Below are 16,240 nucleotides of genomic sequence, written 5' to 3'. Positions count from 1 at the left end.
ATCTGAAGAAATTCTTAATCCATCTGAAATGGCCAATGTGCAGAAATATTCAGTTTTTCTTCTCTACTGAACTGCTGTTAATTCTCAACCTCTCTTGTATGCTACAAGAAGTATTTTTGATTCCCACCCCAGCTGCAATGGACTTTGCTTCACATTGGACAAACACATGAAAAAGCATTCCTAGATTTCATAAAATCATAGAATAGATTGGTGTAGAAAGGACCTTAAAAATCACCTAGTTCCTCTGACTAGACCAGGGTGCTTAAAGCCCCATCCAGACAAGTCTTGAACACCTCCAAGGATGGGGCATTCACAGTTACTCTGGGTAATGTGTTCCCATGTTTCACCATCCTTATGGTATAGAATTTCTTCATAAAATCTAATCTAAATCTCTTTCAGTTTAATACTGTGATCCCTTGTGCTATCACTATACTCCTAGATAAACAATCCCTCCACATCCTCCTTGTAGGCTCCCTTCAGGTACTGGCAGGCTGCTAGAAGGCTCCCTGGAGACTTGACTTCTCCAGGTGGAACAACCCCAACTCTCTCAGCCTGTCCTCACAGGGGAGGTGTCTGTCCCTAGGATATCTTGATGGCCCTTCCCTGAACATGCTTCCCAGGTCCATGTCTTATGCTGAGGGCCTCAGAGCTGGATGCAGTGCAATAGATGGGGTCTTACAACAGCAGAAGGAGAGTCACCCCTCAACCTGTTATGCCTCCTTTAGCTACAGCCCAGGATATGACTGGTTTTCTGTGCTGCAAGTGCACACTGCATGTTTATATCCATTTTTTAGTCACTAAGTCCTTCTCAGGGCTGCTCTCAATTGACTCATCACTCAGCCTGTATCCATGTTTGCAGCACCTTGGCCTTGCTGAACTTCATGAGGTCAACACAGGCCCACCTCTCCAGTCAGTCAAGGCTCCTCTGGATTGCTTCCTTTCCCTCTAGGGTATAACCACAGCACTCAGCTTGACATCACCAATAAGCTTGCTGAGGATGCACTCAATCTCACTGCCCATGTCCCCAAAAAAGATTTAAACCACCTTAGTACAAAGAAGAACTCACTGGATGTTTCCCTAACTGACAACATGGTTCTACCACAAGCAGCAGCAAGAGAGATACTCTGAGTCATGGAATTTGAGAGACACCACTCACACTACCTATTATTTAAAAACACACCTTTCTGATTTCACTTTTTTTCTTTTAAAAAACCAGGCCTCCAATTCAAGACTTCATCAAAAGCTGTTAAACAAAAGGGAAATCCTCAAGTTTCCGGACTAGCCCAAATGATGACACCAAACTGGGACTTCAGTAAAGCTTACCATTACTCTTTTCGCTGTCAGCTGGTTTCATCTGGATAGGATGGTGCATCTGAAATGTAAAAAGATTATTTAATCTCAGATTACATCCACTTCATACTATATGGAATGCATCCCATAACAATTGTGAAAGAAAGAAATTATAGCTTAAATTGCCTCAAGAGAGGTGCATATGTAACACTACAAAATTCCAAGAAAAGGCTTTCCTAATTATATGCCATCATTCCTCCTCGGAGTATTATAAAAGCGATTTCCACCCACTTCACTTCCATATCATTCTTTTAAATACTCCAAAATTCCCGTAAGTTCTGCTATTATATAGACCTCATAACACCGATCTTTTGAATAGGATTTCACAACATTATTTCAGGGCAACATAATGTGTTTGTGCTTCAGTGGTGCTGGAGCTCAGAGAAACGAGACACAGTTGTGAAGAAAGCAGGGCTCTGCTCTTACCCCTGGGAGGATCTTCATGTTGTGAAGAGCATTCTGTGCTTCTAGTGCAGCTTTACGGGTATAAAATGTAACAAAACAGCACCCTGCAATTGAAACAAAATGTTAAGGAGGAATGAATACCCAATCTTGGAGCGCTGTACAGAAATTGCAAGCCCAACTTCATACTTCCAATGCAAAATGTATGATAAGAAGAGGTCAGGTGCTGGAACAGGTAGGTGCTACTGTTTGTGAAAGTTTAAGAAAGATTTCCAAGTGTAATAAAATAGAATATGTTCAGAACTAACCCAACATCCCATTAAAACAAGCAGATATATCTGTTGGCTACTTCATTTTCAAACTCAATTATTTCCTTGTACCAAAACCCTACCTACCTTCATAGGAAATATTGCATATAACCAAACTGCAAATGCAGGCACAAAAATTAGTAATGTTTACAAGTATTTGATTAACACAAATGACTAAAACCCCAATTTCATATTTATCTGAAATTGAGTCCCATTCAGCCTTATTTTGATCATATGACATCATCACGGTGATGCTCTGGAGCAACACAGTATTACTGGATGTTCTGCTTTGCAATTATAATTCGTACTCCTCAAGCATCTCCCATCACTGCTGAGCTCTAAAAAAAATTATTATTTTTCTGAGCTCAGCTAATGACTGGATCACAGTTCAAGTATAATTAGATAAACACAAAGCTTTTATGAAGTCTGGGCTTGCATGCATATCTGGTCACACAGAGCTCTACAGGGCTGTTTGAATAAGCATACAGCTAAGACTGCAATTATGTGAAAGTGGCTGAAATCCCAAGTCTCACAAGAGAAGTACAGAAGTTCTCACCTTTGCTTTGAGGAGGGTTTTGGCTCCTGTCCCGCAAGACATTGATTTCATAGACAGCACCATACTGTTCAAAAAGTTCTCTGAGATCCTTCTCACACCAGCTCCGTGGGACTTGACCCACAAACATTTTGATAGCATCTAGATCAGGTTGGTCTGGGTGATCCAGTGTGCCATTCATTTTCTTTGCACTAAGAAAAACAAAACCAAAAAATTCTGGTTTATATCTTCCTACAAATTCTAAACAAAAGCATGCCTATGGCAAAATTAAAGAAAAATTAATTTTCTACACATATATAAATGTGTATGATGAAAATATACATATAAAAAGGAACTCTTGCACATTCCCAGTATGCATACCAGAGTACACTCACATTTACGGGCAAGCTATGTACTTTGAAATGAAACACACTCTATACAGCTGTTTAAAACTCTGTTCCCATAATGCAGTCAACATCTGGGATTCAGGATATAAATCTGCTGAGATAACTGAAAACTAACACTAGCTCAGCCATGTAAAAAGAAACCAGAACTTAAAGGAACCTAAGCTCAGTCTACCTACAATCTACTAAAGTTATCAGTAACCACCGAAAATGAGAGAATGTTATGACTACATTTTTACATGAGACTAATTGTAACTGTTTCTCAAGGTGAAGATCCATCTTAAAACACAGAAACAGAAAAAACCTGATCCAATGGTAAGTTTCTTTAAAGGTTTACAAGGAAGTACTTCTTTGTGAAAGTAGGGAGCTTTCAACAATAATTGGCAAAAAATGAGGCTTAAATTGTACATGAAAAGGCTGGGATTGGACAATCCAGTTAGTCACAGACTGAATCAGGTTCAATAATGTCAGGGTTCTAACAGAGGAAAAAAAAAAAAAAGTAACTTCTTAGACTACAACAACATGGAAGTTTTGAGTATTGGAATCCTCAATAGGTTCCAAGGCATTCTGTCTAACCATATGAGCAGTTTACACCCTATTAATAAAAGCTGTGTTATGCTCCACCCAGCCAGCTGACAAGTCCTTCACTGCTCCCTGTATTGACACCTCATTATTTGTTAGGTGCAGTGTGATGTCTGTTATCAGTACCCCCAGCCTGGTACACCAGAGCACCCCTCCCTGCAGAAGTCTGACTGTAACAACACCCTGTTGTAGCTATAGTGACTAGTTGGTTAAAACTGCTGACCAATCCCTGCATAATCTAGAAAGGACATGGGGAGTGGAACAGCAACTATACAATGATTCCCCCCAGCCCCAAACTCTTTGCAGAAGGTGATCTTCTTCCAGAGCAGTCAGTTTTCTTCATCTCTGCTTTGCTCCTTTGAAGACAGTTTGAATGGCTTTTTAACTGCACGATAGTAAACAGTATTCCTCACTGTCCATCTGAAATCGCATTTCTCCCTGAAAAGAATTTTAAAAAAATCCAAGCCCAGTACTGTTTAGTATTTTTCCCCATCAATAAACTGCTGTTCAGAACCTAAGGAAAAAAATTATGTTAGGGAAAGCTCATAATTTTATAGCTGTATGAACAGACTTCGAAAACAACAAAGCTTCTTGCTAGAAGGGAAGAGAATAATCATAAATGCTTTCACTCCTCTCCACCTTTCCACTCAGAAAGGGTCAGCACCTCTCCAAACAGCCAAGGGAAACAACACCCTTTACAAACATGTAAACTGCCTCTTTTCATTTCAGTTAAGAACAATTGGAAATTGTTTACCCTATCCAATAATAATTTTCAGCCCTGCCTTCCATGGGTAGCTTCAAGAGCACAAGATGGCTCCTTTTAACTGGGCAACTCTTAATATGACCTCAACAGTATTCAAGGAATATTTTACTCCTAATTAAAAGGTTTAGTCTGGAGTCATTAATAGGGAAGAACAGAAACAGTTCTTCCCACAAGTGATTTCAACAATCCATGTTATAATATCAGTACCTGTAGCATACAATAAGCAGTGTCATCAAACAGCTTTATTCCTCCTTAGTCCTTATCACCACAATTATCAGACCATTTCCCCCCCATCTTCAAACCAACATCAATCTTCCATGACCACTAGGATTTCTTCAAGAAAACAAACTGCAGGCTGTCCTATCTCTCCTTCCTGTCCCCCTCTGTCCCAACAGACAGCAGGGCCTTGAGACAGCAATTCCAGCTATCATTTTAGTTAGAACTTAGACATGAAGAGAAAATACTTACACAGGGCTTGCATTCAAGGAGCAATGGTCCACCATCATCTCTGGGAGGAAATCCAACTTGAACGCAGCCATCACCTCAGTCTCTGACAAACTCCTAACACTACCTCAATGTACTGCCTAACCCCCCAACAACACCACTTCCAAAAGTCCTGCAGGTCTTAACACTCAGCCACACAAAAAACACTCAAACCACAGAAACAGAAGCTCAGGGAGACCAGCAATAGACACCACAGAAACAGGCTGGACTGGGAAAGGGACATGGAATCCCAGATTAAAAAGGGGATGTGACCATGTGAAGGGAGGCTCAGCTTAGTACACAATGAAAATGCTGATGCACTAGGCTTGTTTTGTGCAATTTTCCCTGGCGAAGCAGTACTGAGTGCACTGTCAGATAAACAGAGTGTCAGATCCATGAAGATAGCAATGGGTAACAGAGCAGAAAGAATACAAACTCCAGTCTTTCCACCCCCAACTAACTCCTTGTCTCCCAAAATGGCAGACCAAGGCCTTGAAGTTCAGACAAGCACTTTCCAAATCAGCAATACTGAGGTGTGAATTCAAGAGGTTTCTTCACCATAAACATTTTTAATAGCTGATTTCACTCGCTTCCCCTTGTGCTTTACTATTGACACTCTCAACTTCTATGGCACAAAATGCCAATTACAATTTTTCTCCAAATCTGCCAGAAAAAAGGTCAGATTATTCAAAAATTCCTTAACAACCACAGAACATCAAAACCGAATCCTTTTATAGAAGTAAAACATACATTGTTCTGGAAACACTACTTTGTCTAAAAATCCAGATATACAGAGTCTATAAATGACCAAGAAAGGGAAAAAACTCAGTGATTTACTGAAAACCATTTTATAGTCTTTGAGAATGCTGATCAGAACACCTCAGCTGCTTCATCATTAAAACAGATATAGCATGTTGATCAAGGAACTGTGAGATGCATCTATATATGCAATGCAGGTTTCTTGTTAAATCTCCAATACCCAAACTAATGGGGAGATAATATGGATAAAACTGGATACACTGTGAAATGCAGGAATATTTGACTGAGTGGAGTGAGTGCCTCAGTGCAGAGTCACCTAATGTGTTGGAGCACTCCAGGAGGAATGGTTAATTGGAGTCTAACATGAGACCAGCAACCCTTATATATGGTTGTTATAACCACAAAATAACCTCTCAGAGCATCAAGGACTGCATGCTGGAGCAGCTGTGATCACATCTTTCTCCTCTGTCAATGGTTGCAATGGGTACTTGCAGTTATTCTGACTGGCCAGTATACATAGGTTTATTTAAGCTGGCACAGTTACAGTATGCCAATTGTTTTTTTTCATAAATAATGTTTCCAACCCCTGAAAAAATTTTTAAAAGAGAACTTTTCTTATCTTTTGCCAGCAGTGAGGTTAATTTAAAGGAGTTGGGCCTTGTAATACAAAGAGATATGCATACACTGCAAAATAAGAGAGGACATACATTTCTCACACATCAGATATTCAACATTAACTACTTCATGCATGCTCTTACTATGTGATAAATGCAAGAAAGCATTCTCTTTAAAGAAAAAGGTGTAAGCTATCTGCTAAGCACCATTGTTAAGAACATGCAAACAGGCATTCGGGAGCACAGGTCAATTTTTCAGCTTTCAATAAATGAAATTGCTCTGTCTACCTTTAGACACATATTACAGGCTTCCCACTTGAAAAATGCCATGTTGAGTAAAGTCCATCATATCAATAATATTCAAATGTTAAAATGATCCTAGAGCCCATTTCACGCATTTGTCTAAAATGAGACTGCAGAGAAAAACTTTTCAGGTTTATGTGATTAGAACAACAGATTACAGGGTGTGATTCCTATATGAGATGAATCTACAGACCAACACTGCAAATTCTGGCCCTATCCAGGAAGACCAGAACTCATTCCTTCTGGTCTTTCACTCATCTTTACCTTTTTACATCAGCCAGTAAAATGTCCCAGCTGCCATGCTCACTGTAGGTTCCATGAAAGACAATGCTGGCAACACATTGTCTAGAAGATGGATTTTAAAAATGTTACTGAGATTGATTAGAAATGTTACTGAGATTGATTTACTGAAGAAAATCACTACACCATTACAATTTGATCCTACGCCCATCCTTTCCCACATCCCTCTGCTCCTCAAAATCAAGGTCCTATCTTCTTGCTCCATTAAGACAAAACTGCAATGCTATAGGCACAATTTGTTGGAAAGGAAGCATTAATACTAGAATGGTGAATAAATACCTGAAGATATGTTAGCCAAGACTCAGTGCCTCTGGGTGCCATACTTCTGAAGCAATGATGGCAACTTCAGTGACAAAACAGTGTACAAGCGGGTGTGGTTTAGTGTTATTTAGCTGAAGGCTTCAAGCTAGTGAAGTTAAAAGGCTTACAGACTTCACTTGTGAAAATATCAAAAGGAGTGGAAAAACATGGTATTTCACTACTGCACAGAAATAAGAATTAAATGAGGAAAAAGCGTTTCTTTGAAATTAGAAAAACACAAAAGTTATCCTAACCATTTCTCACAAAGAAAGAAAAATAAGGGAGCTAAACACACTTATTTTTTGCTCAGATGTCAAATTCCTGCTGGCTTCCAGATCCATTCTTTGACTGTTTCTATTCAAAGGATAACAGAAACAATGTCTGAAATTCCAAGCTCCATGGACTGTAGCTACACATTTAAATGCTGTGCTCATCTGACAATGTGAACATTAAAAAACTTCTATGCACTACACATTAGATCTCAATTTTTACACTTCTGAAGCCCTAGATGATGCTGCAGAATGTGTCCTTATGTGCTCCTCAGAGACTGCAGAGTACAAACGTTGAAAGTTTTTTGCTTTTTAAATTTACAGAATTACATCACATCCCAGGGCAAAAAAAATCCTGAAAATTCACTACAAAATCGAAAATCCTCTATCATATTTTCTTTCCTAAGAAAGCCTAGTTTTAATGAGTAATTAACTCTGAAAGCTGAAGATAATACCCCCTTTTATTTTATACATTCTGTACTCAGACAGCATACACAAATCTGAAGCTGAGGGACTACTGGCATGGTGAGAGCAAGCTATGGGAAAGGATGCAGGCTATGGGGAAATCAGACACTGTGAAGCTCTGAAGGAGACAGGTCCTAGAATAAACTTCCCCTTGTATTATCTGTGCATATCCAGATTCTTACAGTGCTGCTGAATTGCAGTTTTGTTTTTACACTGATAGCCTCTAGGTTACATGCATCAAAATACAGCAGTTGCTTGTCAATATTTTGTTTCATTGTTGATCGTGTAAGCATGTGGTCAGAATGTTTTCTGCTTGTGTTGAAATCCAAACTGTCTCCCCATGCCTCACTGGGTACAAAAAGCCCCTTACCTAGTTGCCAAAACTGCAGTTTCTTCCTCTGCCAATCTCTTTGACTGTTATGCACTGTGGGTACACAAATCTGACACATTGAGAATATTGAATTTACCATCAAAATACATTAAGTTTTTGGGCTGCCTACAATTCCGATTAAATTAACTGAAAAACATTTTATTGATGTTAACTTTGGTAGAAGTTCCCAGAAGATGGAGAAAAGGGATAGGAGGGGAAGACAACTGCCTTTACCTTGGAAATACCAAAGTTTTGTGGTGCTCCCTCTTATGCATTTATCTGAGAGCAGATAAATGAGATGTAGATGCAGGTGAATTTTTACAAATCAGGTAAATAAATTTAATTCTAAAAATAGATCCTACTATAAGCTTTTCCCCCTTGCCTTCCTCAAAATATTTCTGGGGAAAAGTATTTGAGGTACATCAATACATTCCTGACCTACTTCTCTGGCTTGTGAATGAAGTCCTGTAGCTTCTACTTCAATTAACTCTGTGAAAGCTCAAAAGGAATGAATTATGAACTTTTGTCTGACTGAAGAATCCCCAGGACTCCCAGCTCTCTGCCAGCAGATGAAACAGCAAGTGACCCAGTCTTCTGGATTGCAGAATTAGGCTTTCTCTGCCTAAGTACTCTTAGAAAGAGAAAAATGAAACAGCAGCTAAGCTATACCTTTTTTGATAGTAAAGAAAACTTGTAGCAGTAAATGATATAAAATTTATTTTGAAAAGTTAGGGATTTTTTTTCTTGAAAAAGGAGACGAAACTTTGCAGTGAAGAGAGGAAATTTGTTATTCTAATTAATTCTAAACAGTGAAGCTTATAAAAAGACAAGAAACACATACAGGTACATTTTTGTCTCAAATTGTTTATGGGCCTCCTCAAATACATATGATTATCTGTTCTTTCCTGCTATACAACATACACTTCACACAGAATCTCTGTGAATGGCAATGATAGGTCTAGATCATACCAAAGAGTGGGAATTTGCCTATGCATTTGTGTTAGGACAAAACAAACCAAACTACGTTAAAGAAGAAAAAAAAAAGGAAGAGTTGTCCTGTTAAAAGCTACTCAAGAACTGAACTTGATGTAAATGCTCATTAAAATATCTGCACTATATTCAATTGCTTTAGTAAGTAACACTAAATCCTCCCCAAGAGGTCCCCCAACGCCACAAACTACACAACCAAAAAACCCAAACCCCACACCTCTGGACTTGAGGAAATGTGACAGCACAGACAGCAACCAGTATATACACTTTCCTTTCTTTTTATAATGCCTTGCAATTGCTTTCACAATGCCACCACACAACTGATGAACAAATTCAATCTGTGATATACTCAATATCTGGCTCACTCCCGAGGACAACTTACACCAAATGGCAGACAGCAGCTCTGCAATATGAGAGCTTATCTACCAGGAAACAAGTTACAAACATCTGTCCAAATCTGAGAAACCAAAAAAAAACCCCACTCCAAACTGCAACTGAGTCCTGCTCTGCCAGTGGCTGCTACTGACAGCAATTTTAAATGTGTCTAATGAGAACTTGCAAGAAGCTGAATTACCAGTCTTAGGACCCTCTTATAACACATGTATGAAGTCCACAAAGTTTAAGGCAGTGGCCTACAAACTTTTCCTCTCATCTTCTGATACACTGCCTCTTCACCTGCTTGCCTGTAAGGAGATGCAGGATTGTGCTGTGAATATCCTGATGGGGCTGTGGCTATTGGAATTCTGCAATGTGAGCAGCCCACAGCTCTGCAGACAATGATCTGCTTCTCTAGGATAGAACAGCTGCATGATGCTACCCTGAGTTTTACTTTCTTAGAGCACAGCTGAGAGCTAACACAGCTGGATGAGGTTGCTAACCCAGTGCTTGATCTACTGCAGCTGTGTCTGCTGCTTCAGTGATGATGCTACGAAGGCTTGCACAGGCATTACCAAAGAGAGAAAAATGGAATTAGCCTGGCCATGAGACTGCCTCCTGACAGGGACCTAAAACATCCATCTCTGACCATAAAATTTCTCATTACCCTATTGTCAATATGGAGTATGAAAGCTGACAGCCTTCACAGCATTACCTTGAGGTATATTCAATTATTCCTTCCAGAACGTGTACCTATTTTTTTTTTTTACATAAAAAAAGTCCAAAGAATTTCAAATACCTCAGTCTGCTATAGTGCAATGTACAGAGTGATAAAAAACTTTAGTTAGTATATGTGGATTTTTCCAAAGGCATACAGTATGCACTCATCCTGCTTTCAAGGACATTATTGTGCAGCACAAGAACAGTAGACTAACACATTAGCTCAGTGAAATAAGGCAAAATATGCCTATATGTAAGTAAAATCTTCAAATTAAGACAATTAAACACCAAAGAGAATATGAAGTTTCTAGGAAACTATCTCCATATACCCGTTCCCCAACAATTACATACGTACATTCATCTTCATAGAAATATAAGAAGAGGTACTCGGATTGTTTTCTTTACCTTATATTGTAATATATTTTCTTTTGCTAGCTTACATTTTGTAATTAAAGTTCTCAATTGTTACCTTCAGAACAGCGATCTGAAATTTATGTTACATTTCTGTCTTTCCCTGATACATTTTGTTTATTTTGCATATTTCTGTGTCTTTTTCAGACTACGGGAATGCAGAGAGAGTTTTGAATGCAAATCGTAGTTGTGAATTTAAAACTAAGGCACAGGACACAGGAAATCTTACTGTGATGCAAAAAAGACAATAAAAGCCTGGCTGAGAAGACACTGTATTAAAGGTACCAGACACAAAGCATATAAGAAAAAAAACTGCTAAAAGACCAAATAATAAATCTGAAGCAATTAATGCAGGAAAACCCCTTAAAGAACCAATACCTGTAGAAGAGGCAACAAGAAGCCTTAATGCAGGTTCCTTAGAAAAATTAATTTTGTCAAATCACAGGCAAGGAGAAAACATCACATACTTAAACCTCTCTGCAAGACATTTTACAATTAATAATTGATATTAGGAAAAAGCAAGGATGTATCCCAGGGCAATTGCTTTTAAAGCAGACATGTACAGGTTTCTTCCCCTCATTCTGGTGTACTAGTTCTAGTATATGTTCTAGTGTACTAAAGACATTAAAGCTCTTTATCCTTACCTTTAGATTCTGGTTTGTTTTGTATTTTTGGTTTTTTTTTAATAAGTATATGTGAAATGTCTATTTCAGGTACTGCTTAAGCCCTACAGTAAGGTATGTAAAGAAAATATCACTTTAAATTTGTATTTTTTTAAGATACCCAAACATTCCAGTAGTTTGATTTTGAGCAGCATTTTTAATTTTTCTAATCACATTGCTAGAACACAAAAATTCTTACACTTTGCAAGAGACAAAAAACTATGGAAACCTTAAATATCTAAGAGAGATCGGAAAGACCTATAGACACTTTGGCACTGCAGACAGAAAAAACTTCTTGAGAAAGTAGGAAAAGTGGCTTGGTCACAACAATAGTAAGAGGAAATGAAGGCAGCTGTATGACACAGGAGACAAAGCAGGAAATGAGTATAAGAGAGAGGATACACATTTCTACCCTGTGGAAGGACAGGGGACAGGATGAAACAATTTAGGCAGCGGCAAGGTTTGAGTTTTCCCCTCGCACCCTTTGTTTTTGCTTATTGACTGAATTCAGACCCTAAGACAGAAATACAGAAGGCATATCACACTTGCACTTCAATGCTCAAATCTTTACAGCAAGAGAATAATGCTTGGAAGCAATCTTGTGCTGAAGGCAAGGTACAGATTCCACTTAGGAGTGTCCATTCCATTTAGGAGTGTCCTTGCTCTCTTTCTCTCTCCTAAATGTTGCCTCTGAGTTTGGTTTGGTTTTGCTTTTTTCCTTTTTAAGATGGATACAGCCGAAGGTAAACTCCTGGCCACCTTTTAGTGCAAGAAACAATCCTGCAAGCAATTCTATGGAACAGAAAACTTTGTTTCAACTTTTTTTACCTTGTCAATACAAACACAGTACCTACAAATCTGGTTTCAGATACTCCTGCATTTTCCTGTCCTCTCCTGTATGACATGAATCTGAAGCTCTGTACTTAGTCAAAAAGATACACTGGAAAAAAACGTTTTGCAATCTCTATAGTATTCACCAGATTTTTAAGGACTCTTAAATCTACACATTTTAGGACAGTCTTCTGACACTGAAACAGAGTCAGAAGTTATTCCTCTAGTAAGGAACTGGAAATCCAGTCATTCTTGGAAAGCTCTCAATAGTCTGCTTGTCCTCAAGCCAAACATGCCATAAAGCATTACAGCAGGCAAGGCAACTACATTTACACAGAGAAGGCTGTGTGGTTGCATATTGGGCCCAGGGGGAGCAACAGAACCAGCTGTAAAATTCCAAGACAATACCATGTACAAAGATCGTTATATTTTTATATTATTTATATTAATCTGCAGGAGGAGAACCTCTGAATCAAAAAACACTTTTAAGTTTATGGCAAGCAACACATTTTGTGCATATGTAAACTACAACCCTAAAGTAAGAACTGGCCAAAGTCACTTTATTTTACTTAAGAAATGTAATATGTTATCTTAACTCAAAGGAACAAACTACAAATTATTATTCTCCTTACTGAAATGTCTTATAAGAATAAAAATTTTACATGTGTCTAAGAATAGCACTTAGACACATTTAAAATTTTTTCTGATAGTGTTTTTTCTTCTTCTGAGTTTCAAGAGACCTTTTGGACTAAAAGCAACAAGTCTCAAAGTGTCCTTTGCGGCCACCAGAACAGTTGAACAAGCCATTTTGAGGAGACCTTTAATCTCAAATTGTTTTTATGAATAGCACCAGATACAAACAAGAATCAGTTAATATTATACTACAAAAATAGTAGTACTTTTGTAGTACTATCTCTCTCATTTCATTTTATTCAAAGGAAAGCTTTTTGTTGTGCATTACACAAAGAAAGCTGAAATGTAGCCTAGACAGAGGGTCTCAGTTGACTGGAAGTTAGCAAATGTTACACTCCATTTACATGAAGGGTTAAAAGGAGGATCTGGAGAACCACAGGCCTGTGATCCTGACCTCTGGGATGGGGAAGGTCATGGAGCTGCTCATCCTGAGTGCCATTACACAACATGCACAGAACAAGCAGGGGATCAGGCCCAGCCAGCAGGGGTTTCTGAAAGGCAGGTCCTGCTTGACCAACCTGATCTCCTATGTCAAGGTGAGCTGCTGAGTGAATGAGGGAAAGGCTTGTGATGTTGTCTACCTGAACTTCAGTAAAGCCTTTGACTCTGTTTCCCACAGCATTCTCCTGGACAGGGTGACTTTCCATGATGTGAATGGGTGTACTCTTTGCTGGGTACAAGCTGACTGGAGTGCTAGGCCCAGAGAGTGGTCGTGATTGCAGTTACATCCAGCTGATGGTTGGCCACCAGTGGTGATCCCCAGGGCTCAGCATTGGGGCCAGTCCTGTTTAATCTCTTTATCAATGATCCCAGTGAAGGGATCAAGTGCATCCTCAGCAAGTGTGCAGGCAACACCAAGCTGTGTGGGAGCGTTGATCTGCCAGAGGAGAGGAAAGCTCTGCAGAGAGATCAGGGTGGGCTGGATCCACAGACTGAGGCCAAGTGTGTGCAGCTCAACAAGGCCCAGTGTCAGGTCCTGCCCTTGGGTCACAACAACCCCAAGCAGCGCTGCAGGCTGGGGGAAGTGGGGCTGGAAGGCTGCCCAGCAGAGCAGGGCCTAGGAAGGTTGGCTGACAGCAGCTGAACGTGAGCCAGCAGTGCCCAGGAAGGCCAATGGCATCCTGGCCTGGATCAGCAGCAGTGTGGCCAGCAGGACCAGGACAGTGATTGTCTCCCTGTACCTGGCACTGGTGAGGCCACACCTCAAGAGCTGTGCCCAGTTTTAGGCCCCTCACTACAAGGACACCAAGAGGCTGGAGCACATCCAGAGAAGGGCAACGGAGCTAATGAAAGGTCTGGAGCACAAGTCTTACAGGGGGAACTTGAATAAGCTGGGGTTGTTCAGCCTGAAGAAGAGGAGGATGAAGGGAGACTTCTCTTTACAACTACCTAAAAGGACGGACGTTGTACTGAGGTGGGGGTCAGTCTTTCCTCCCAAGTAACAAAACCACACAAAAAGGCCTCAAGTCACACCAGAAGAAGTTTAGACTGGATATTAGGAAGAATTTCTTCACAGAAAGCGTTGTCAAGTATTGGAACAGGCTGCCCAGAGAAGTGTTACAATCTCCATCCCTGGAGGTACTTGAAAAATGTGTAGATGTGGGGCTTAGGGATAGGTTTAGTGACAGACTTGGCAGTGTTAGGTTAATGGTTGAACTCTGTCATGGCATCATGTCAAGAGTCTAGTTTGTGTCTAGACTCTAGCCATGGAATCATTAAGGTTGGAGAAGACTCTTAAGATGACAATCTACAATCTTTTAATGCCCATTTTTATCTCCATGCCAAAGATTTCCATTTGGAAGGGGCTCATATCTCATATGCAGAAATTTTACTTGAACACAGACACGTTTCAACATGGTAAATGTGTATATGACAAGAGTCAATACAGAGGTAGAACTGACTCCTTATCTTAAAGCAAAGCTGAGTCCTCCTTATTTTTATTCTCTGTACCAGACCAGAAGCAGAATGGCATCAGTTTTATTCTGATGTATATCTCTGTATATTCTGATATATATCTCTGTAGTGTTAACCATGATGAGACGTTTCATACTGGAACATATACAAACAATTTTATATACCTTTATTAGATGTTCAAAAAAAGACTTCATCCTCTTCCATTTGGTCACCTTTCTTATTCACATTTAGGCAGATGAATTCAACTTTGTTCTTAAGATGAGAAACCACGGATCTTACACCAAATCAAAGTGACTTATTTTCATCAACCACAAACGTGGTGATTATCTTGCTATTGAAATATCTGATTGTTTTGTTATTTAAGTAATCCAAATATATTGATTCTGGATGTGGGTGGAAAATCCCATGAGTTTGAAAAACTAGGCCAAATCAGTTTAGTCTGTCTCAAAAGATGCAAATTCTTCAGAAAAAAGACACAAAGACACAAACATAATGATAAGTATTCTCTCTTGCCAGTCTTCTGTACGGTCCTAATGGACAGCAAATGTCCTCAAAGTGGTAGTTCCAAACACAGAGGTCAGTCACCAATTCTCTAAAAAATCACTTGAAAATGAAGGTGATCCTGGATTTCTTAAACCAATTTTGGATCTTTCTACCCTGATGAGTAACATATGGAGAGACAGGATATCCTGCACTTTAAAGACAATTTGTTTTTCTTTCTGATATAGACATAACCAAATCCTTCCCAATATATTTATGAAAACAGTAGCAAATGTCTGTCCATAGCAGAAAACAACTCTTTCCTCAAGACAATATAAAAACCTAATTCTCTCTGGTTGTCTACAGACCAAAACACATCTTAAATATTTCTGCCATAGCAGAGGTAATTCATGGGAAGAAACATCACCAAATTTCAGTTGTGGTGATACTGATACTGTTACTTAACACAGCAGTTACAGGTCAATTGTCTCAGAAGTGAACTGAAACTCTTGAGGTGCATAGTACACACAGTCTGATACGTTCTTTTGTACTCCTCTGACCACACAGTAAATTATTCCAACTTCCTAAACCAGAGGAACAACTAGATCACAGAAGACCTTTTTACTGGGTTGTCAAGCTGACTCTGTCTATAACGCAAGCTACCATGAGAACCAAACATAACCAAAGGAGACAGCACTAAACTCTCAGCTGGGAACTGAGAAGGGGCAATTGTCTCAGCTGACACATGAAACTACACCCTTACTGGACTTCTAGCACAAAGAAAATTGCACCAAAAGATCCTCACATTTGACTCCATGCATTTTCATACTGGACTACGTTCCCGTTCTACTGCACATAATCAAATTTGTCTCAGTCCGGGAGTTGTTCCATTAATACTCACCTTCAGGGTTTCATGTACTACAGAATACTGCAGATTTGTTCTGGTCAAGAAATTACTAT

The 16,240-nt window shown here is 39.4% G+C and overlaps 1 protein-coding gene across 13 annotated transcripts in view; it reads right to left on the bottom strand.

Moving 5' to 3' along the window:
- CELF1 (CUGBP Elav-like family member 1) overlaps positions 1-16,240 on the bottom strand; it is a 59,551-nt gene that overhangs the window by 26,455 nt on the left and 16,856 nt on the right. For all 13 annotated transcript variants that reach the window (XM_063158888.1, XM_063158889.1, XM_063158890.1 and 10 more), the window contains 3 exons: positions 2,617-2,804; positions 1,777-1,859; positions 1,324-1,372 (listed from right to left, as the gene is read on the bottom strand). In XM_063158888.1, the coding sequence (XP_063014958.1) occupies positions 1,324-1,372; positions 1,777-1,859; positions 2,617-2,794 (310 nt within the window). In that variant the 5' untranslated portion in view covers positions 2,795-2,804. The remainder of the gene's footprint in view (positions 1-1,323; positions 1,373-1,776; positions 1,860-2,616; positions 2,805-16,240) is intronic.

Source organism: Melospiza melodia, chromosome 6 (assembly GCF_035770615.1).
Source record: "Melospiza melodia melodia isolate bMelMel2 chromosome 6, bMelMel2.pri, whole genome shotgun sequence".
Classification (NCBI taxonomy): domain Eukaryota; kingdom Metazoa; phylum Chordata; class Aves; order Passeriformes; family Passerellidae; genus Melospiza; species Melospiza melodia.
The sequence above is the reverse complement of the archived record's forward strand: the minus strand, read 5'-3'. Positions and strand labels throughout refer to the sequence as shown.